Source organism: Leuciscus leuciscus (genome assembly GCF_965113295.1).
Source record: "Leuciscus leuciscus genome assembly, chromosome: 1".
Taxonomy (NCBI): domain Eukaryota; kingdom Metazoa; phylum Chordata; class Actinopteri; order Cypriniformes; family Leuciscidae; genus Leuciscus; species Leuciscus leuciscus.
In genome coordinates, this window is record NC_138725.1 from 15,782,561 (window position 1) to 15,807,233 (window position 24,673).

Sequence of the window (24,673 nt, forward strand, 5' to 3'; positions counted from 1 at the left end):
GTAAGCAAACGCCACGTGATCTGCCATGACTGACGTAATTGCAGCAAACTACGGGAGCCACAACGTGTCCGGCTTCATATCTCCGTTTGCAGCTCCTCCCCGCCTGCACGCGGCTACTCTCGCCGATCGGTTACATCCAGCCGCAGCCGATGTCGAACACACCTTTAGTGTCATACGTAACATCACTACCATGTGCATGTTCTAGTGAGGACTTTAATTTTGAAAAGCAGTCACTGACAACCTCTTAGGTGTGTTCGACATCGGCTGCGGCTGGATGTAACCGATCGGCGAGAGTAGCCGCGTGCAGACGGGAGGAGCTGCAAACGGAGACGTGAAGTCGGACACTTTCTGGTTCCCGTAGTGACCGCTCACGTGGTGTTCGCGTACTTTACCACAGCTGCAGTGAAATAAATGCAATATTTGCCAAATAATACACAGATGTTTCAGAGACATTTTCATTCAATAGGCCTACTTTATGTACTGCTTCATACAGCGTCTGTTTGAACAAGAATAAAGTTCAACATAATTGCTTAATGAAGTGGAGTCTATACGTTTTTTAATCAGTTTTAATTTGATAAACATGACACAATAACATACGACATGAAAAGAGTGTTTACTGTTATAAAAAAACTGATTTGTGAGCTTTAGAGTAACTAAAGGTGTTCGAATAAACATGAAACACACGTGATCGTTGTCATGCGGTGAATCCGGCCAATCGTGGGACAGCTGTGTCGTCATCAGCCCTCCTGCAGCCCAGTGCAGCCGCTCTTCAGAAGCTGCGCTGGCTGAGTTCTCCGGCTACTCTCGAAATGCTCTCGGGATACTTTGATGGCATATGTCACAGTCACGTGGCGTCGGCGCTGTATCAAGTCGGACAAAATTTCTAACCGGCATGCACTGCTTCAAGTCAGCCGCCGATCGGTCTGCGCAGAGCTGTATGAAGTCGAACAAGCCTATTAGTTCAGCAAGCAGGAAGTACTAGTAGTACTGCAATAGTTCAGCAAAATGTGGTAACGTTAGCTGTGTGATATCTCTAAGCATTACCTTTCTTTTCATCTGTTAGACGCAATGTCTGTAAGTACACAGTGTTACATTTATTGTGTGAGACATTTGAGAAGGTTATTTGATATTAAGATGTATATTTTCTTAGTTTAATTATCCTTGCGTTATTGTCAGTCTGTAATTTTCCTATTTCATATTTAGTGATTGTATATTTTGTACATTTCTACAGTTTCACAGTTGAATACATCAATAATATTGTACATAAGTACATAATTGTACATAAGTTGTATGATCGTTTTCAGTTTTTGCAGATTTTAATGATATGATTAGGCTACTTTATTGTAATGAATGTATTTATCATAAAATCCTTAAATATAGCAGTTTAACAGGCTTTTATCATGTATCCTGATTCAAATAATGTGTTTCTAACAGCAAACACTCAGAATAAAGTGAGATGATCTGCTGAAAACACTCTTTATTTCATGACAATTGTTCCTGTTTTCACCTCATTTATAATGCTGATGCCTTCAGATCTCCTGTACATTGACACTTAAAGCTCATTTCATTGGTGTCAGCAGACTGAGGGTAATTGATGATTACAAATACAAATGTATTTTTTTGGTCAAATGCTTTTCTTACAGTTCTTTACTACTTTCTAGATATTTGCCCTTATTTAAATAAAGAAACAGAATAATATTATAAATAGAAATAAAAATGTGTGAAATTGCATATAATATATTCAATTAATAATGTATCTGTCTATCGTTAAACAATATTATTGTTTAACGATAGACAGATACATTATTAATTGTGCCAATTAGCATATGGATAAAAGACAAAAAGAGTATAGACCCTTTTACAGCCCACGTGATCAAATAGTTGCGCGCGCATTTTGGCAACGGAAGTGGTGTTTTTCTCCACTGGCTCTAACGTGTTAGCAACTCCGAAAGTTTATCAAAACGGTTTCCCAGCATCAAAATGTCTGGTTGTTGCGTTTACGGTTGCACTAATCGATATTCCACCAAGGGGCTTAAGTTTTATATTATTCCGACAGGATCACGGCCGTTTCAGAAGAGTGGCTGCAGGCGATTAAACGTGTTGATTGGAGCGAGGACATAATAAAAAATGCTCGCGTCTGTTGTTTAATCCGCTCGCGTAGCTTGACACGCTGCTGATTCTCGCCATACTTCCGTTGCCAATATGCGCGCGCATACGTCATCATTGTGTACAAACAGTAAAAGGGTCTATACAGCAAAAAAAATAAAAAATATATATATTTAGGCATATTTAGAACAAAAATCATTTGATGACATATTCAAACATTGTATTTAAGGATCATAGTGCAGACCCAAAAATACTCATTGTCATTTTAAATCTTTATACTTTCCCACTATCCTTCAAAACACTAGGTTTTACCCATTTGTCAGCTAGAAGTTTTTAATCATTTAAATTATTTTAGAGTGAACTCTTAAAGGGATAGTTCACTTTGAAATTAATTTTTGGTATGTTTTAGCTTACCTCAAGGGCATCCAAGATGTAGGTGTCTTTTTTTCCGCAGTAGTTTCAATTTTGATATTTTTAGGTCAAACCGTTCTTGTCTGTCAGTCATATAATGCAGGTCTATGGTCACTGTCTCAAAGAGCATGCACAGAGTCCAAATTAAAACAATTCCCCGTCATCCAAATTAAACAATTCCCCGTCGTCCAAATTAAACAATTCCCCATCGTAAGTACACATTGATGGCCTAAGACACGAAACGAGCGGTTTGTGTGAGAAAACGAACAGTATTTATATCGTTTTTACCTCTTGTACTCAGCCATGTCCGAGTGATCTGATCTGACGTGTACGCAGACTGGTGCATAGATATATACACACTAGATGTCGCCTTAAAGACATTCGTTCCAATGAACTGCCGTAGACAAGGCGACATCTAGTGTGTATATATCTATGCACTAGGGGTGCACGATTCAGAAAATGTCACGATTCGATTCGATATCGATTTTTAGGCTCAAGATTCGATTCAAAATCGATTTTCGATTCAAAAAAACGATTCACAGTATGTAATGTTAGGGGTGGAAATCTTTAGTCACCTCACGATCTGATCCAATTCCAGAATGATTCTTTATCTACTCCTCCCCCCTCCCCTCCCCTCCCCTCCCTAGTAATTCATTAGTTTACATAGGTAATTAAGTACTTAAAAAAAAAAAAAAAAAAATAATAATAATAATTAAAACAGTTGTATGTTAAGAATGTTAAAATAATATAACTTCAAAACATACAAGTAGGCTAAGTAGCAAATAATAAAGAGGAGCATAGAAACATAACAAACAAACAAATAGTGCTTTCAGTAGCCTATTTAAGATTATCTGAACGTTTTCCATTCAAGAATTGTGAGTGATTTTTCTTCATCTTTAGGCTGTTGTTTTTTACTATGCCATCATAGACTGCGAGAGATCTATTAAGCTGCATTCACGCACGGATCTCTTTTGAAATATAAGAAGTAAAGTGTTTTTTCCTGTCCGTTTAATCGCTTAAGACATAACTGGCTGTGTTTACGTTAATTTTGCACAATATTAAACCACTTACACGGAGTCGCACAGCCGCATGCGCGAGCAGTCTACACAAACAAAGCGAGCGTCAGCATTTGAAATTGAACGCAGCCTTCTGTTAGTGAGGTTCATATTTGCCATTGCATTCCAAACCACATAAATGATGACTTCGTGGAGCATTTGTAAGGAAAATACCGAAAGGTGAGACAGCACGCTTCAAGTGTAACGTAACATCAAACTAAGCGCGAGTCTCTCACAGCGCATCCTGTGCAATGAAGCCTGTGAATGTCCTTGTAATTCGCTTCAACCTTTCCGAACTTATGAAAGATTATTTTACGGAAAGTTTGATTGGTGTTACACCAATGGTGTATGTATGTGTGTGAGGAATTGGAAGAAAGCAGATTAGGCTACGGGTGTTTCTAAAGCAAACTCAGCGTCATCGCATATCTGGTTAAAAACTAAGTTCAGAATCGATTCTGAAATTCTCAGAATCGATCCAGAATCGTTGGAGAGAGAATCGCGATGCATCGATGAATCGATTTTTTCTCCCACCCCTACTATGCACCAGTCTGCGTACACGTCAGATCAGATCACTTGGACTTTGAGACAGTGACCATAGACCTGCATTATATGACTGACAGACAAGAACGGTTTGACCTAAAAATATCAAAATTGAAACTACTGCGGAAAAAAAGACACCTACATCTTGGATGCCCTTGAGGTAAGCTAAAACATACCAAAAATTAATTTCTAAGTGAACTATCCCTTTAATCTTTTTGATACATGTTATATAAGCACAGGGCAAAATAAATATGTTGCTTAATTTTTACACAAGTATATCTGTTACGCTAACATTATTTAACCGATGTTTTGAATTTGTTTACAAAATATATTTTAAACATTAAAATGGACAGTTTACTTGCATTGAATGTGTTTTTTTATGTATTTAAAATTCAATTCAATTCAAATTTATTTGTATAGCGCTTTTCACAATACATGTTGTTTCAAAGCAGCTTTACAGAAAGTGCATTTCAGAAATGTACATAGAGAAATACAGTTAGTTAATCATGTATTGATTTAGGGCATAAACATATCGCCAGCGTCGAGTCGTCTCTTCACAGGCGTCGAGTCGTCTCTGCACGGGTGTTGGGGAATCTGTAGTTTCCATGAGAGGCTGGATACAAACTGGAGCTGACGATCTGTATTTACCTAAAAGCATATGGGAAATAATTAGCATAGCTGCTGTTCATAATATTAATGCATTCAATCTGATTCAACTGTAGTATAAAAGGTAAGTATTATGTGAATGCTTGGCTAAAGAGATGCGTCTTTAATCTAGTTTTAAACTGGGACAGCGAGTCTGAGCCTCGAACAATATCAGGAAGGCCATTCCAGAGTTTAGGAGCTAAATGCGAAAACGCCCTCCCTCCTTTAGTGGTCTTAGATATCCTAGGAATGACCAGAAGCCTCGAATTTAGTGATCTTAAAGAGCGTGATGGATTGTAGGTCGATAGAAGTTCCGTTAAATACCCAGGAGCTAAACCATTTAGGGCTTTATAGGTCATTAGTAATACTTTGTAATTGATACGGAACTTTATAGGTAAAGAATTGGTGTTATATGATCATATTTTCTTGATCTAGTAAGAACTCTAGCGGCTGCATTTTGGACTAACTGTAGCTTGTTTATTGAGGATGCAGGACAACCAGCTAATAAAGCATTACAGTAATCCAGTCTCGAGGTCATGAATGCATGAACTAACTTTTCTGCATCAGAAACAGATAGCATATTACGTAGCTTAGCAATGTTTCTAAGGTGGAAGAAGGCTGTTCTTGTAACATATGAAATATGATTTTCAAAAGACAAGTTGCGGTCTAATATAACACCCAGGTCTTTTACTATAGAGGATAAAGTAACAGGACATCCTTCTAAATTAAAGTTGTATTTTAAGAGGTTTTGTGGGCAGTTTTTTGGACTAATAAGTAATACCTCCGTTTTATCTGAATTTAATAGCAGAAAATTACACGTCATCCAGTATTTTATATCTTTAACACACTGTTAATTTATATAATTTATTGTTTTCATCCGGCCGTGATGAAATATATAATTGAGTGTCATCAGCATAACAGTGGAAATTAATTCCATGTTTTCTTATAATATTACCAAGTGGCATCATATATATTGAGAATAGCAGAGGGCCTAACACAGATCCCTGCGGCACTCCATAGTTTTCTGACGTTATCTTCCCCATTTAAACAGACAAAATGGTAACGGTCTGATAAGTACGATCTAAACCAGTTTAATGCCTGTCCCTGGACACCAGTGTAGTTTTGTAGTCGATCTAAGAGTATTTTGTGATCTATAGTGTCGAACGCAGCACTAAGATCAAGTAAAACTAGTATTGAGATACAGCCTTGGTCAGAAGCTAAAAGTAAATCATTTGTAATTTTAACATGCATTTAACATGCAGTTTCAGTGCTATGATGCGGTCTGAATCCTGACTGAAATTTTTCATAGATATAATTTTCTTGCAAGAAAGAGCACAATTGAGCGGACACCACTTTTTCTAGAATTTTAGACATAAATGGAAGATTTGAAATGGGTCTGTAGTTTGCTAGGTTATTATGATCTAATTGTGGTTTCTTAATAAGAGGTTTTATAACTGCCAACTTCAATATTCTTGGAACTAGGCATGTGCTGGTATCAAATTTTCATGCTGCGATTAATTGATTGAGCTTTTATCACGGTATACGGTATTATCACGATATTTTAATTGCTCAAAAGAAACGGATGGATAAAAAAAAAATAAAAAAAAACTTGCATCACAATAGGTGTAATTGTTATTGTCAAAACATTTGGTAACTAAACAGAATTTTACACAATTTTCACGATTTCAATTCAATTCTTGGGATTTGATTCAATATTGACTCTTTGGATAAATATTAGGTAGGCTACAGTAGATAGCCTATATGTACATTTTTCTCAAGAAAAAATTATGCTGTAAACATACAGAGAGCCCTGTCAGCTGGTATTATTAAAGGTTAAAAATGAACAAATTAAATTAAATATAATTTGGTTTTCGTTATAATAACAATTATGACACAAGTAAAAATAATACAAATGTAATATAGTGCACATATTTAGCAAAATACTCTATTTTTCTAGTCAACTAACGTGTAAATGTAACGTTCTGTGACAATTGTTCACCTGCAGTTTTATTGACATTTCCGTGGCTGAAAAACACTGATTGATCGATATTATGTTTGAAGTTGTACTGTATCTTTAAATAAGAGGTAACAGATGATCGGTTTACTTGAACTGAGACGCTACAGCGATCGGTCACGTCACATTTACAAGCACCAAAACGGTATTTATTGTCTGAATTTCGTAATAAAATGGACAGAACATGAGAGCTGAGAATTGTTTTCATATCATAAGTAACCTGCTCTGTCTAGTCTGTCGGTGTCAGTGTCCTCTTTGCTCCGTGATTTTTCTCTGCGTGAGAAAATGGATGTGTGGCGCGAGAGCGTGTGAAAAGTGTCGATTGCGTGAGTCTCACGCTGAATGCGTAGAGTTGGCAGCCCTGCTTTTAATCGTCGGCAGCGTTCCTCCTTCCACCATGCTTCTTCTCCATGTGAGGATTGTTTACATTAGACTACTGCTCCGCATGCACACAGTACATGTGAGGATTGTTTACATTAGACTACTGCTCCGCATGCACACAGTACATGTGAGGATTGTTTACATTAGACCACTGAGCTGCATGCACACAGTGCTTCTACATGTGGGGATTGTTTACATCAGTGTGCGCACGTGTTTCGCGCAGCATATACACAGTGTTTGTTTAAGCGGTTGATGTAAAATAAGCTAATGCGCGTTCTATAAATATAAATTCTGATCTATTATTTTTCACGGTATTTTGAAGTGCCCGCGATAATATCGTGCATATTCATTACCGCGATTTATCGCATTACCGAATACCGGCACATGTCTACTTGGAACATGACCTAAAGATAAAGACGAGTTAATAATATTGAGGAGTTTAATAAATCTGTAAACGCAGCCCCTAACGCATCATTTGTGTTATCTACGTGTATGTTAAAATCTCCAACAATTAATGCTTTATCGACATTGACCAAAAGATCTGAGAGAAAGTCTCCAAACTCTTTTAGGAAATCAGCGTAAGGCCCTGGCGGTCTATATACAGTAGCCAAGGCTAGAGATAATAGGGATTTCTTTCTTACATCTAAGAGAGTAACATTTAGTACAAGTACTTCAAACAAATTAAACCTGTGACCTGTTTTCTGAGTAACATTAAGAATATCTCTAAAGATTGTGGCAACACCACCGCCACGACCAATCAGACGGGGCTCATGCTTATAACAGTATCCAGGAGGAGTAGACACATTAAGACCAAAATAATCATTTGGTTTAAGCCAGGTTTCAGTAAGGCAAAGTACATCGAAGCTATTATCTGTGACTATTTCATTTACAATAACCGCCTTAGGTGTGAGCGATCTAATGTTTAGAAGACCTAGCTTTAGAAATTGTTTTTGTTCACTAATATTGAGATTTTCTGGTTTAATCACAATTAGATTTTTCCTAGATCCTACAGCAGATTTAATGTTTGACCTCACTAAACGTGGAATAGACACAGTTTCAATATAATGTTCTACATTGGTACTTATATCAATTAAGTTTGGACAGCAAAGAGTGTGATTTGGACTTTGACTTACTAGTCATATGGTGTGTAACGTCTTGGAGATGTTGTCCGACAGAAGAGCCGCTCCAATTCTGCTGGGGTGAAGGCCATCAGCACGGAAGAGCCTAGGTCGCTCCCAGAACAGATTCCAATTATTTACAAAGAGCAGCTTCTGTTCATTACACCATGACATTAACCATTCATTTAGAGCAAATAATCTACTGAACCTTTCATGTCCTAGTCGGTACGTGGGAAGCGGTCCTGACACAATGATCGTTGTTTCAGGCGATGTGCTGCGTACCGTCTCGATCAGGCTCCTGTAGTCCTTCTTCAGAACCTCCGACTGCCGCAGCCTGATGTCGTTCGTTCCCGCGTGCAGCACGACAGCTCCGACGGGCTCGTCACCATTCAGGATCCCGGGAACCTGCGCAGCGACATCAAGAACACGAGCACCAGGAAAGCAGTGAGTGCGCACCTTACCTTTACCTATGGTAGCGTGGACATGCCGGACGATGGAACTGCCGATGATCACAGCGTCGCGTTCCGTCTCACGAAGAGGGGAGAAGCGGTTCCGGGTGGAGATCTCGAAGGCCGGGAGGGGCGGAGAGGTCCGTGCTTTGGTCCTGGCCCGCGTCTTCCGCTGTGGGATCACCCAGGGTCCATGGTGTTGTGTCGGTGCCGGAGTGAATGAAACCAGCAATGATCGCGTCCTGGGCACAGAAACACACGGAGTAGACGAGGTCGGAGTCAAAAGGTTACTAATCACTGACTTGTGAGCATCGGCGCGTGATGTTTCAAGCGCGGATCGTCGATCTCGTAGCTCGGCCTGTCTCTCCAGTAGGTCGCGGATCTGCTTCTCCACAGATTCCAGCTCTAACTGCACAGAATGCAGTTCGAAGGTGTCCTCACCTGCACTCAAAGGTAACGTTAGACACACATCCGATGGCGAATTATAGCTTTCAGTGATATGGGTGTAAATAAGACGATCGATAGGCGCGACCACGCGTGCAATTCTAGCGGGCTAAGGCTGGTAGCGGAAGTTCGAAAGGTTGGATATAAGTAGCGATATCAAAGCAATCCGATTGTTTTTTAAAGAGAATAGTATTCCAGATATGTTCACACGCTATAAAAAAGAAAAAGTTTGTTTGTAAAAGAGTGTAAAGAAGAAAATCAAGGTTTCTGAATTCTCCAAACACAACAACGCACTCAGTCGCGACGCATGCGCAAATTTAAAAATCACTTTTAAATTTTATTTGATGCAGACACTAACATTTGACATCTGGTCTTTGACCCTATAAAAATAAACTTGTTTGAGATGCGCCTTGCCTCGCCTGAAATGTATGCAAGAGTAGGAGCGGCTGCAGTGAGAGGAGGAGTGAAAAAAGCGCAGGCAAGCCGGACAGATCTCTCTTCTCGTAGTGGATCTGACACCTGCAAGATCAAAGATGGATATCGCGGGATTCACGCTCGTGCACAGTGCTGCTAATAAACTGGATGTAATTTAAGTTCTGTTGCTTTTATATGAAAATAAATAAAATGAACAAGACACCCATAGTACTTGTTATTTAATTCCATTCCAAATACATGTTTATCAATAATTTTTTCTTTAATACAGACATATGTGTTTTTTTTGTTTGTTTTTTTTTATATAAAAATGTAATTGCATAACCCATAGAGATCGCACTAGTTTGGGAATATTCACACATAACATATGCACATAAAACATGAGATCAGAGTTTTAAAATCAAACATTTTAAAAGAGAACAATACATCACGGTTGTTTAAACCAATGAGCATTAAGCTGTGTCGTCAGCAAGTCGTTTCCCATCATGCTTTTGATCAGCGCAGTCGGTGGAAAGCAACTGCGCTCGACTGCAGAATCCGACACGAGCGCCTTGCGCTCGCGAGAGATTTTTGACATACGTCAGCATGACATCAGAGCAAGGCGGACCGCACTTGGACACATTTCTAACCGGCATGCATCTCGCGATGATCACCGGTGATCAGTTCTGCACAGATGTTGCTCATCTCAAACAAGCCTATTTTTGTTTGTTTTTTGCAGATCATCTCCTCCTAACAATCTGCAGTTCAGTCAATGAAGCTCCGCCCACAGCAGTCACATGGACAATGAAGCTCCGCCCACAGCAATTCCATCATCAGTGAAGCTCCTCCCACAGCAATTCTCCAATAAATGCTGTAATTTCCCATCAGCTACAAGTGAAGACGAGCATCAAAGCATCAGGAAGAGCTGAAATCTGCAAAGACTGAGTTTATTAAAGAGGACAGTGAGAACATGAGTGATCCAGAACCCTGCAGAATGAAACACACTGAAGATCCTGAAGAACAAAGAGGTTGGTGTTTATTCTTCATTCATTCATGATGCTGAAGAACATTCATGTTAGAAACATTCAAGCACTTCATCACATTTAGATAAACAGTTCAACTATCGAATAGGAACTGAATTTTCAACAAATGTTCAGTAGAGGGAGGTTTGAGAAACTTTCATATTGATTGTCAACATGAGGTCAAACTAAGTATAATTTTAGCTCTGGTTCACTTTTTTTTTTGCAACTATGTTGGAATATACCAAATGTTTTATGACTTATGAATTCCAAAAACCAAATGTATTACCCAAATGTTGGATATTTCTCAGTATAGTTTCAACATTTTAGCAATAAACTTTTTAGCAATCTTTTTTGTTGTTGTTGCAATAAACAGTAAACTTTATCAAGCAAATTAACTTTCCAGAATGGCTGACAGGGTTGTGAGCATAACTTAAGCATAGTTACTGTTAAAGTTGTATTTTCCATAAATGATAGACGTTATTCTAATTATATTTCTTTAAAAAATGACTTTGAAAGAGAGCAGAGAGGGAAATGAGTTTGCCAAACTGGAACACAGGGAAACTCACTTTATTTAACTTTATTTAATTTAATTAATAATAAAAAATTATAAAAAACAGAAAAATGGTAATATTTTATAGCAGTTGTCTACTTTAATGTTCTTTCACTTAATTTATTTTCTCTTGTATTATTTTGATGAATAATAATATTTTTGTTTCACTTCAGACCTGATGGAAGAGAGCAAGGAGAGTGAAGAACTGAGTGAAGTGAAGGAGGAGAGTGAAGAACTGAGTGAAGTGAAGGAGGAGAGTGAAGAACTGAGTGAAGTGAAGGAGGAGAGAGAAGAACTGAGTGAAGTGAAGGAGGAGAGAGAAGAACTGAGTGAAGTGAAGGAGGAACATCATGTCAAACCTGGAGAAAAACCTTTGAGTCGCTCAAAGACTAAAAAGACAGTTTTGAAGAAAAGAAAAGACAAGAAATCTTTCACCTGCACTCAGTGTGGAAAGAGTTTATCAAGCAAACAACACATTGAGATTCACATGAGAATCCACAGGGGAGAAAAGCCTTGCGCATGCGATCAGTGCGGGAAGAGTTTCACACAATCATCATACCTTAAGATTCACATGAGAATCCACACTGGAGAAAAGCCGTTCACATGTGATAAATGCGGGATGGACTTCACACAAAAACAACATCTTAAGTATCACATGAGAATCCACACGGGAGAAAAGCCTTGCGCATGCGATCAGTGCGGGAAGAGTTTCACACAATCATCATCCCTTAATGTTCACATGAGGATCCACACCGGAGTGAAGCCTTTCACATGTGATAAATGCGGCAAAACATTTCTCTGTGCATCAAACCTGAAGTCACACCTGACAGTTCATACGAAGGAGAAGCCGCATTCATGTTCTGTGTGTGGAAAGAGTTTTTCATCGCTGCCATATTTAAAAGTACATCAGAAAATCCACACTGGTGTGAGAGAGTACATGTGCTTTGAGTGTAAGTCGACTTTTATTACAGCGGGCAGTTTAAAACAGCACCAGATTATTCACACTGGAGAAAAACCTTACAAGTGTTCACACTGTGACAAGAGATTCAGTCAGTCATCATCTCTGAAAAAACATGAGAGGATCCACAGCAGAGAGAAGCCGCACACGTGTGATCAGTGTGGAGAGATTTTCTCTTTTAAAAGTCACCTGAAGCGACACATGAAGATCCATGCAGTGGATAAACCGGATCACCATGATCCATGTGGAGAGAGGTTCCTTCAGTTATCTTCAGTTACTCACTCAAATGGAAAACAACGTGACGTGAACAAGAAAGGAAAAACAGAAGCCAAAAAATCTGTCACCGCTTCAGGTCTCCTGCCCTCAGTGTAAAAAACGCTTCAATGTAAATCAAGTCTGAAGATTCACATGAGAGTTCACACTGGGAAGAAGCGGCTCAGGCTTTCACTCTGAAATCACTTCTTCTCATTCTGAAGAAAGACCATATAACTGTGATCAGTGCGGTAAACAGTTTCATTGGGCGTCAGTCCTGAAGAAACACCTGAAGATTCACACAAAGGAGAAGATTCATTAGTAATATTACAGCAGAAAAGACACAGCGGTGTGTGTTTCAGTGCTGGAAGTCCTTTACTACAGAAGATGAACTGAAAGAGTGCCAGAAAATTCACACTGAAAAAAAAAAAAACATTTTGAAGGCAAAAGTTCAGGAGCTGAAGAAAGTAAAGTAAAACTTTATTGTCCCACGAAGGGAAATTTGTCTTGATTAACATACAACAAATTAACAAACCAGACAATATTAATAATATAAATTGCATAAGTTACAGCTCCATAATGCCACTATTTAACATCTTTACAGACACTGGGATAAATGAGTTTTTGAATCTGTTCAATCTGCAACGAGGAACTCTAAACCTCCTCCCAGAAGGCAGCAACTCGTACTCTGTGTACAGGATATGCGACGGATCGCACACAATCTTTTTAGCTTGCGTTAAAGTAGCCTGTTCATAGAGAGTCTGCAATGATGTCTGTTCTTTCACTCCAATAATTTTCCAAGCAGTGTGGATCATCCGTAACAGTTTAGTTCTACGTGCTACGGACAGATTACCAAACCAGACTATAATGCTATATCTAATTAAACTCTCGAAGACTGCCTGATAAAAAAATTATCATGAACCTTTGATCCACACCATAAAGTCTAAGACGCCGTAAAAAAAGTGCAACCGTTGTTGTAATCTACTGCAAATATTATCTACATGGATATTCCATGTCAGTAAGTTATCAAAAGAGACACCAAGATATTCATGTGAAGGGACCTGTATGATGGTTTCATTGTGGATAATCACAGGCCTGTGATCACCAACTCCTCTAGGGTCGAACACCATTTCATTTGTCTTATTGACATTCAGAGCTAGGTGGTTATCCTCGCACCAATTCACAAACTGTTCAATCTCTGAAAGATATTCAGACAAGTCCTCTGTCTTTTTCAGTAAACCTAAAATTGCAGTATCATCTGAGAACTTAATGATGTGGTTATTAGAATAACGCCTTCTACAATCATCTGTATACAAAGTGAAAAAAACCGGTGAGCAAACACAGCCCTGAGGGGCTCCTGTGCTTAACGTTCTGAATTCAGATAGTGTACCATTAAAGGGATAGTGTACCATTAACCCTTGTGCATTGTTTCAATTTACAACCTTTCGTTATGTTTCGTGGCTGAAAACAGCCACTACTTTAAACTGCTGTAAAAATGTATCAGATAAATATTTTTTTCAAATTTTTTTGCATAAATCTATTAATCAACCTCAGTCCTGCTCAAAAATACTAAATGTTTAAAAAAAATTCAGGATTTTAACTCTTTAATTGCCAAATTCGTAAATGATGTCACTGATTTGGAAAAAAAAAAACACAAAATTACTAATTTTCAATATAAAATGTGATTGTGGACTGGATTTTTTTTTTACCTTTTATCACAGTCTTGGACATGTCAAAGATTAGAAACAACATTGGTTTTGATGCATTGTTAGTTTTTGTGCAGCATCAGATTTTAACTTTTTCTCCCTCATTTACTGTTCGTGGCTGTTTTTGCCCCATTGACTTCCATTATAACCACATTTTTTGATTGCAAAGCCATGACACCATATAATCATGCATTTTTGATTGTTGGTGGTTTTCCCTGTTGGGAAGAGGTAAAATTTGTAATTTTTACTGTTGATAACCAGGTGGCACCATTAACCCTTTAGATAGGCCTGTGCAAAAAAAAGCTTAGTTTCTGGCTTTTACATGGAGTTATATGGAGTATAATAGCATATTTGTGTGTGTGTGCGTGTGTTTGTGTTTGTGTTTGTCTTTTGATGGTGAGAAATGCAGACTAAACAAAGCAAGTGGATTTAAACACTTGCATGCGACTAGATGTCGCCTTGTCTACGGCAGTTCATTGGAACGAATGTCTTTAAGGCGACATCTAGTGCACTCATTCCCAAAGGCGGGGTCCCGACCCACAAGTGGGTCGCGGGAGATTTTGTATGGGTCGCCAAGTCAAGCACTATATACTCTTGATTAAAATTGATATGTGTAGTTCACCAATTAGCCGCACGAGGGAGCTCGTCGTTTTCTTCTTCTGCTTTTTATTTTATTTATTTTTTAGCTGCGCTCTGCACTCGGCAACCAGCCATAAAAATGGATGCTTGGCTAATTAAGAAGAAAAAGCCAGCTAAAGACCAGGCTAACACTGCCAACAGCCAAAATACCGTCCCCGAGGGAGGCCAGCTTGAAAATAAACTAGCTAATGTTAGCAAAGCTACTTCAAGTGAAAAACGCCATAATGATGAAGAATGTGAGGAAAGCGGAACCAGTGGATGCTTTCGACCAGACACCGGAGCAGGTACTTCTGAGGATTTGGGAGAACAGCCTCCAAATAAGAAAAGAAAAACAAGACCAAGGCCATATAAAGACTACTTCCTGAAATATGGTTTTGTTAATTATTCCAAAATGAACCAAGAAGCTCGACCCATGTGTGTTATATGCAGCGAAAAACTCGCAAATGAGAGTTTAAAACCAACTAAACTAAAAAGACATTTGGAAACACTTCACTTCGACTTGGCAAAGAAACCTCTGGATTTCTTTCAAAGGAAGGCACAGGAGATTGAATCATCAGCTGAGCTTCTCCGTAGAAATGTGACATTAAATGACAAAGCCCAGCTAGCATCATACATGGTTTCTTACCGTGTGGCCAAAGAGAAGGAGCCCCATACTGCTGCAGAAAAAATTATTCTGCCTGCCGCAATAGACATGGTTAGCACGGTTATTGATGAAAAAACCGCACAAAAATTAAAATGCATCCCCCTGAGTAACAACACTGTTTCCCGAAGGATAAATGACATTTCAGACAATCTTGAGGAACAGCTCATAACAAGATTGAAGGCGGCAGGGGAATTTTCAATCCAGCTGGATGAAAGCACCGACGTCTCGGACTGCGCAACTTTGTTGGTATACGTAAGGTACGTGTGGGAAACAGAATTTGTGGAGGATTTATTATGTTGCTTGAATATTCCTACTGGAACTAAAGGTGAACAGATATTTTCTGTACTGAACAACTACGTGGTTACAGAGTGCGGGTTGAGCTGGGCCAACTGTAAAGGTATAACGAGTGACGGGGCTGCAAATATGACGGGCAGAAACAGCGGAGTTGTGAAAAGAATCAAGGAGGCAGCTGGTAAAGACATCGTGTGGAATCACTGTTTCATTCACCGCCAGGCTTTGGCATGCAACCCCGAGCTTGACAAAACATTGAAAGAAGTCATTCGTGTTGTGAACTTTATTAAAGGCAGCGCACTCAACAGTCGGCTTTTTGATCAGCTGTGCGCCGGCATGGGGGCGGACCACACCCATTTACTGTTTCATACTGAAGTGCGCTGGCTCTCAAAAGGTAGAGTCCTCACAAGAATATATGAACTGAGAAATGAAATTCATGCTTTTCTCCTTGAGAAAAAGTCTTCACTTGCAGAGCTGTTCACTGAAGAATGGCTTTTTACAGTGTCATATCTGGCGGATATCTTTTCATCTCTCAACGAGCTATGTTTGAAACTGCAAGGACAGAATGATGATGTTTTCCAAAACTGGAAACACATTCTCACCTTTCAAAAGTCTCTGAAGCTGTGGCTTGCACGACTCAGAAGTCCAAAACCCAGCCACTACATGTTCCCTACTGTGTTACAGCACATAGAGGAAAATTATGTCACAGACACACAAGTGAAACACCTGACTGGGCTTATAGTGACACACCTAGTTGCACTCATTAATAACTTTGAGCACTATTTCCCTAAGGACAGATATGACATTTTGCATGATAAAAGGTGGATCCAAAATCCCTTTGATTTTGAAAGTCCAGAGTCACTGCTGGAGCTTGGACTAACTGCTTCTGAAGAAACCGAACTGTTACAGCTGAGCAGTGACCAGACACTTAAAAGAAGACATGAATCCATGACATTATCATCATTTTGGGTAAGCATTTCATCTGAATACCCTGTCTTAAGCAAGGCAAGCATACTGTTGCTTATTCCTTTTACAACTACATACAAATGTGAAGTTGGGTTCTCAGTTCTCACAAAAATAAAGACAAAATACAGGAATAGACTGAATGCTGCACCTGATATGCGTGTTGCACTCTCCTCATGTACACCAAACTGGAATGTAATTGTAAAAAACAAGCAGGCCCATCTCTCCCATTAGCCGGGTAAACTGCCTTGATTTGGTGAAACAATGATGATAAGGACTGGTGCACTTAAACATTACTCTTCTTCTGCCTGACCAACATAAAAAAAAAAATAAAAAAAAACTTAAAAAGGCATGTTTTTGATAGCTCTGAAGGTTCATATTACTATTGTTCTAAAGATTGTTTGCATACATATTTTTGTTTTGAGAGGAAAAAATGAGAGCCTGTCATACTGTGCACTTTATAAAATGTGTATATTACAGTGGGTGCATAAAAAAGTTCTCAAAAAATATTTCAGTAAGAAACTTGTTTTTGATTTAACTTAATTTTCATATTATTCTGGTAGATGGGCAAAGCATTGAATGTTATATGAAAGGCATGCATTGATTCTGTCTGGTTTTATTGATGATAGGAAGAAAAATAAATGATTAACTGCCCTATTTTGCACTTTGTCTCATTAAGTATAAATTGTGTACACTGTAATGATGAGAATATGAAAACAATGAGATGCCCTGTCAACTCTTCCTTTCTCATTTCACCTCTGCATTTTACTTATTGTCAACAACAGGTAAATAAAAAAAAATTGTGCTTTGTCAAATATCTGTATCTCTTTTAAATAGTTAAGTGGAAGCTTAACTGACCTTAAAAATGGTCATACATATTTTGTTAATGCATAAATTCTCTTCGTGATATATGAACTATATGGGCCTAATGTTTATTGGGTCACAAGGATTTATCGACTTTAAAATGTGGGTCCCCAGAAAAAAAGTTTGGGAAACACTGTTCTAGTGTGTATATATCTATGCACCAGTCTGCGTACACGTCAGATCAGATCACTTCGACATGGCTGTGTATAAGAGGTAAAAACGATATAAATACTGTTCGTTTTCTCACACAAACCGCTCGTTTCGTGTCTTAGGCCATCAATGTGTACTTACGATGGGGAATTGTTTAATTTGGACGACGGGGAATTGTTTTAATTTGGACTCTGTGCATGCTCTTTGAGACAGTGACCATCGACCTGCATTATATGACTGACAGACAAGAACGGTTTGACCTAAAAATATCAAAATTGAAACTAATGCCCTTCTGGCTGGACTCCCAGCATGTGCGACCAAACCCCTACAGATGATCCAGAATGCTGCAGCTCGTCTTGTCTTCAACGAGCCCAAGAGGGCCCACGTCACTCCTCTGTTCATCTCTCTGCACTGGCTACCTCTAGCTGCTCGCATCAAGTTCAAGGCACTGACGCTTGCTTACAGAACTATCACAGGCTCAGCTCCCTCCTACTTTCACTCACTCCTACGAGTCTACATCCCTACCAGACACCTAAGATCGGTCAACGAGCGACGTCTCGTGGTTCCATCACAGAAAGCCACAAAATCACTTTCCAGAACATTCTCATTTACAGTTCCATGCTGGTGGAACGCTCTCCCCACCCTCATCCGGAATGCAGAATCCCTGACAACATTCAAAAAACAGCTGAAAACCAATCTCTTCCGTGAGCACTTAACCTTATAGAAAAAAAAATAATAATAATAATAATAATAATAATTTCCTTTCCCTTTGAAACATCACTTATCAGGCTTATGCTACTCTGAATAATACCTGAACTTCGTATTTTGAGCACTTCCTGCGTTGTTGTTGCTTTTGCCTCTTTATGATGACTCGCTGAATTTAGTCCTAATTTGTAAGTCGCTTTGGATAAGGGCGTCTGCTAAATGACTAAATGTACTGCGGAAAAAAAGACACCTACATCTTGGATGCCCTTGAGGTAAGCTAAAACATACCAAAATTTAATTTCAAAGTGAACTATCCCTTTAACACTAACCTGCTGCCTGCGATTGGTCAAAAAAGAATAATACCATTTTATAATAAGTGGATTAACTTTAAAATCATTCAACCTTGCAATTAAAAGATGTGGTTGCAACATATTAAAAGCTGAGCTAAAATCTACAAATAAAAGACATGCATACGAGCTCGGATCCTCTAAATGCCTATTTATAAAATGTGTTATAGCTATAACAGCATCATCTGTACTTCTATTGCTTCTATAAGCAAACTGAAATTGAAACTCAAACTGATAGACCACTCACGTCTGTTTTTACAAAATTAATCATAATTTTCTCCAAACACTTCATTATTATTGAAGTAAGTGCTACTGGACGATAATCATTATTCTCCTTACAGCTAGCTTTTTTTGGGACTGGGATAATAGTGGAGCTCTTCCACATAGAGGGAACTGTATGCGTGTCTATAGATTTCTGATAAATAGGGCACCAGGCTTCGGCCAGCTCTCTACTACAAGACTTAAGTAACCGCCCAGAGATGCCGTCCGGCCCAGAAGCCTTGTTAGGACAGACCTGTGAAAACAGTCTCTCCACCATGTTCTGGTCAATAATTGTTTTAGGATTATCCAATATAGACAAGGCATCCAGTGCATTTACCTGCTCCTGTGAGAAGTCTCTTACATCAAATCTACAATATAAGTAGTTCAACCCATTTGCCTTTGCCCCCTCATCTATCACATTGATGGATCTTTTGGCTGGAACAATGTTTGTCATATATTTCATAGAATCCCATATTTTTTTGGTATTCATAGTCAAACAACGGGCCTCAAATTTCTCCCTCTCCTTTCTCCTAGCTTTCCTTAGTTTATAATTCAGTTCCTTCTGTACATCTTTCATAGCTGCAAGGTCTCCTCTCCTAAAAGCCATTTTTTTCTGGACTATGCACTCCTTAATTTCCTTGGAGATATAAGATTTATTGTTTGGATATATAGTTATTATTTTTTGGTCTAACACATTATCTTTACAGAAAAGTATATAATCTGTCATAGTCTCTACGGCCTCCTCTAGATCCAAACTTTGAAAGACATTCCAGTCAGTGCAAGAGAAGCATCCCTTTAACGTTTCAATTCCATCATCATTCCACACATATACAGTTTTAGTTTGTGGTTTACTGCTCTTAAGCATGGACTTATATGTCAGAATTAAATGGACAGCATTATGATCAGAGGAGCCTAATGGCGATTTAACCTTAGCTGTATAGGCATTCTTAACATTCCCATAACATTTGTCCAAGATGTTTTTGCCTCTCGTATTACAGTCCACATGTTGATGGAATCCAGGCAACACAGCATCAAGTTTACAATGATTAAAATCCCCTAAAATGAAACAAGGTGCTTCAGGGGTACGACTTAATTGTCTATGAACACAGTCTGCTGTAAGTTTAGCTGCGTCTGCAGCATTCCCACTAGGTGGAATATAAACAGTACATATTAAAATGTTTCCGAATTCACGTGGAAGATAAAAAGGCCTAAGGCTTACACATACCAGTTCTATGTCGGAGTTACAGAGCCGCTCTCTCACGGAGAATTGCGAGCACCACTTTTGGTTAATGTAAACACAAATACCGCTCCCTTTGCTCTTGCCTGAGTTGTCGTTCCTATCAGAGCGTACCAGAGAGAAGCCTTCCAGGGCAACGAACGAGTCCGGCACGTCCTCTCGTAACCACGTCTCCGTGAACACAATCCCGGTAATCCCGGTACTCATGTCGAACTCTGGTATTGACTCTTAGCTCCTCAACTTTGCTTCTCAGGGAGTGGGTGTTGCAGAGAAGCATTGAGGGTAGTGGTGGTCTTTCTGCCCTTCTCCGTAATCTCTGCCTTACACCCGCCACGTTTTCCCCTCTTCCGCGTCCGTATCCGACGGCTTTCCCCCACTGTTCTCGCCTGTAATTCCCTCGGTAGCTGGGGGGCGAGTGTGTGACTAGGCTGGAACAGTAAAAGTTGGTCACAGGTATAGCACAGAACCGCCTCCGACATCAACAAGTCCTGATTCACCAGCATGGAATCGCTTGGAATCAGCCATACGGCTAAAGTCAGCATCAGTCCTCTTAATAAAAACAGCATTGTGTACATCGTGTGCCCAGATTGAGCAGTGTAAAAAAATAAATAATAATAATAAATAAATAAATAATAAAAACGAACACAAGACAGCAGCACGAGGTAGCCCGGGTCGCAACAGAGCAGCGCCACCGGAAGTATCACCTCCGGTGGCCTCCTAAGAAGAGGCCATAACACTTTTAAGAGAGACATGAATCTGATATTATTTTAACTCGTTCTTCATTGTTTTTCATCAGAACATCTAGTTTCTCTTCCACTTCTACTCTTCCACGCAAACACAAGATATACTTTCATGTATCTTTGAAACTGGACACTTCTTTTCTCTTCTTCTCTTGAGATGCTTTGGCTCTTATAAGTCAGTAAAGAGAGAGATCTGTCGCATTCTCCTTCAGTTTTACTTAATGTCTGTAATTGCTTCATGTAATGATTGATTAAACTTTATAATTTTTATCAACACCTCATTGTTATTGTCTGTTTTTATTTTCTGGTGATTCTGCTTGAATCAGGAATAATTTTAGATCTGAAAGTTATGAAGTATCCTGATATGATTGCTTTTTGAGCTTTCCATGTTTTAATTTTCTCAAAATAGCTTTTAAATGGCTAATACATTATATTTCACTGCACACATGACTGACACTGAATGAGATTGCTGTCTGTCTCCATTATTAACAGTTTCACCCTTGATATCCAGTATCATATATACATTTCATAGAGTCTGTTCTAGTCAGTTTGATGTTTCATTCACACCATGAGGCTTCATGAAGTCAGAACAATTACTATGAACTTAAAGGTAAAAAAAAAAAGGTTGGGAACCACTGATCCATGTGATAAATTGATAATTTGTGATAAATAACGGTTTTGTCTTTCACTAGAGCAGTTTTACAGGCTTTTATCATCTATCCTGACTCAAATAATGTGTTTCTAACAGCAAACACTCAGAATAAAGTGAGATGATCTGCTGATGATCCTGAATGGCTTGTTGAATGAGTGTTGATAGTCTGAGGCTCATCAATATTAACAGATCTGGTGAAAACACTCTTTATTTCATGACAATAGTTCCTGTTTTCACCTCATTTATTATGCTGATGTCTTCAGATCTCCTGTAAATTGACACTTAAAGCTCATTTCATTGGTGTCAACAGACTGAGGGTAATTGTTGGTTACAAATACAAATGTATTTTTTTGGTCAAATGCTTTTCTTACAGTTCTTTACTACTTTCTATATATTTGCCCTTATTTAAATAAAGAAACAGAATAATATTATAAATAGAAATAAAAATTTGTGAAATTGCATATATTGTTTAACGATAGACAGACAGATACATTATTAATGGTGCCAATTAGCATATGGATAAAAGACAAAAAGAGTATAAAGCCAAAAAAAAAAATATATATATATAATATATATATATATATAGTATATAACATTTTCAGCTGCTGCCATGTTCTTTTAATGCCTGCTGGATTGCATCTACATGAAAATTAAAATTAGGTTGAATAACATACTGTTCTTCCAGTTTCACCTCTGATATTACAACAGTAGGGCAAGTTACTCTAAAATAGTTATTACTAACTACAAATGACACATTCAATTAGATTAATGTAATAATGACTATCTTTATAAGGTATTGGTCTACTTATTACTAATTACTAAATCCCATATCAACCTCAACCACTTGAACAATACAAGGAGAGACAAGAAACTGCACTTTTAATGCTTTCAAATAAACAATATACAATTGCATGAATTATTCTTGAACTGACCGAAGTGTGTAGAGGGAGAAGGTTACATAAAAAATATACCTTTTAAAAATGTATGTTAAATATACAGAATTGTTCTATAGTCTAATGCAATTACATCAGATTTTACTTAAGAATTAAGAGTAATCCCTTTAATTAAATTACAGTATTTAGATTACTTGGTAATTAATTACACCCAACACTGTATAACTAATTGAAATGTAAACGTACGCATTGACTCGAGCAACTATTTTCTCCCTAGCTAACTCTCTGTCCTTCACTGCTGGAGCTGATATATAAAAAATAATAATAATGTCCGTACTCTCCATATGCTTGCAGAAGCTCATCCAGTTCTGCTGGGGAGAAATATGAAGACCTCTTTTTGTCTGGCGCTGTTGCCATGGTGACGCTTTTTATAGTTGAAAATATATTTTAAACATTAAAATGGACAGTTTACTTGCATTTAATGTGTTTTTTTGTTTAGTTTTTTTTTTACATCTGGTCTTTGACCCTATAAAAATAAACTTAGTTACTGATATATTTTTGGTTTTGGCAGATCATCTCCTCCAACCAATCTGCAGTTCAGTCAGTGAAGCTCCGCCCACAGCAGTCACATGGACAATGAAGCTCCTCCCACATCAATTACATCATCAGTGAAGCTCCTCCCACAACAATTCCCCAATAAATACTGTAATTTCCCATCAGCTACAAGTGAAGACGAGCATCAGAGCATCAGGAAGAGCTGAAATCTGCAAAGACTGAGTTTATTAAAGAGGACAGTGAGAACATGAGTGATCCAGAACCCTGCAGAATGAAACACACTGAAGATCCTGAAGAACAAAGAGGTTGGTGTTTATTCTTCATTCATTCATGATGCTGAAGAACATTCATGTTAGAAACATTCAAGCATTCATCACTTTTAGATAAACAGTTCAACTATGAAATGGTACAGATTTTCAACAAATGTTCAGTAGAGGGATTGATATTGTCAAATGTTCTAAGTTGCACGGGTCCCACACTTGAAAGCGGTTCCTTACTTCTGAATTGAACAAGAATGAGACTTAAGTTGCCTTTTCTCATTGTATTGTAGAATTTTCAGTAGGTGAAAAACCTTTAAAACCACACACAACAAAGCAGTGTAAATATTTACAGCAATGCACATGAATTAAACCACCACAATTTCACATTGTACATAATTTATACGGGTTTAATTTAGTAAGCGTTAGCACAATACTATTTCTTTTTATTAATACTATTTTACACCATAGCAAATAAGTTTTCAAAGAGCTAGCTTTTATCAGCAGATTTGTATTTCATTCGAAGGGAATTTAACCATGTTTACCATAATAAATATTCGAACAAATGAATTGATTTCACATTAAGACAGAACATTAATTTTAGCAAACTGAATATATTAATAATTTCTTGATAATATACTTTTTTTAATGATTGTTAACACTACTAGGCGTTTAGGCTCAGCAATTTAAACACTAACCTAATCACAGATACCAAAATAACAATGATAAATACCCAAGTCCATAACACGCACATTTACACGAAGCCACCAAACGCAGTTATTAGTGCTTAGATAGCGCAACGCAAACATTTCCTCTTACCGGCAGTCTCTTCAGAATCAAAACCATCCCGTTGTCATTAGCTCTGTTTTATATTTGGTTTGTGTGACGTTCTGTTTTATACAGTAAGTTCCATTAGTGACTGGATTCTGTGATTCTGCAATGTCTATTTAAACTATGATATAAATGACCAATAATTAATTGTCGTTCCCACTTGAACTGGAACGCAGCGAAACTTGTGTTTCTGGTTTCCCACGTTCACATGCGAATGAATGGGAGTCATTGGAATTAAAAGTCTAGTGTGACTGGACTGTAATAATTCAATAGTTTTAAGTCAAATAAATTACATTTTACATTAGATAATTGTGTCATTGATCAAATATATTTAATAGTTCTCTCTACTGAAACATGGGATTTGTGTCTATAATGTTTTTTAAAAATTATTATTATCAATGTACCTCATTAATGGAAAGTAGTTTTTGTTATTACATCAGAGCTCTTTTATGTCCTTTCACTTCATATTCCTCTCTTTGTAGGGATGGCCCGATACCGATACTGGCATCGGGGATCGGGCCGATACTGTCCTCAAATACTCGTACTCGTACTCATAAAAATTCGCCGATACCACGCACCGATA

At 38.2% G+C, this 24,673-nt stretch overlaps 2 protein-coding genes across 2 annotated transcripts in view; both read left to right on the forward strand.

Annotated features, from left to right (window-relative positions):
* Positions 1-199: 199 nt before the first annotated feature.
* The window catches only part of LOC309508551 (uncharacterized protein), a gene marked incomplete at its 3' end in the record, with an annotated part of 70,184 nt that continues 45,710 nt past the window's right edge, over positions 200-24,673 (forward strand). The window contains exons 1-5 of the mRNA XM_082183153.1: positions 200-248; positions 961-1,074; positions 10,314-10,602; positions 22,802-22,865; positions 23,019-23,307. Coding sequence (XP_082039279.1) covers positions 23,250-23,307 — 58 coding nt within the window. The 5' untranslated portion in view covers positions 200-248; positions 961-1,074; positions 10,314-10,602; positions 22,802-22,865; positions 23,019-23,249. The remainder of the gene's footprint in view (positions 249-960; positions 1,075-10,313; positions 10,603-22,801; positions 22,866-23,018; positions 23,308-24,673) is intronic.
* On the forward strand, positions 10,616-12,860 carry LOC309501433 (uncharacterized protein). The gene is made up of 2 exons (XM_082173541.1): positions 10,616-11,246; positions 11,282-12,860. The coding sequence occupies exon 2, from the start codon at positions 11,325-11,327 to the stop codon at positions 12,474-12,476; it is 1,152 nt and encodes a 383-aa protein (XP_082029667.1). The 5' UTR covers positions 10,616-11,246; positions 11,282-11,324; the 3' UTR covers positions 12,477-12,860.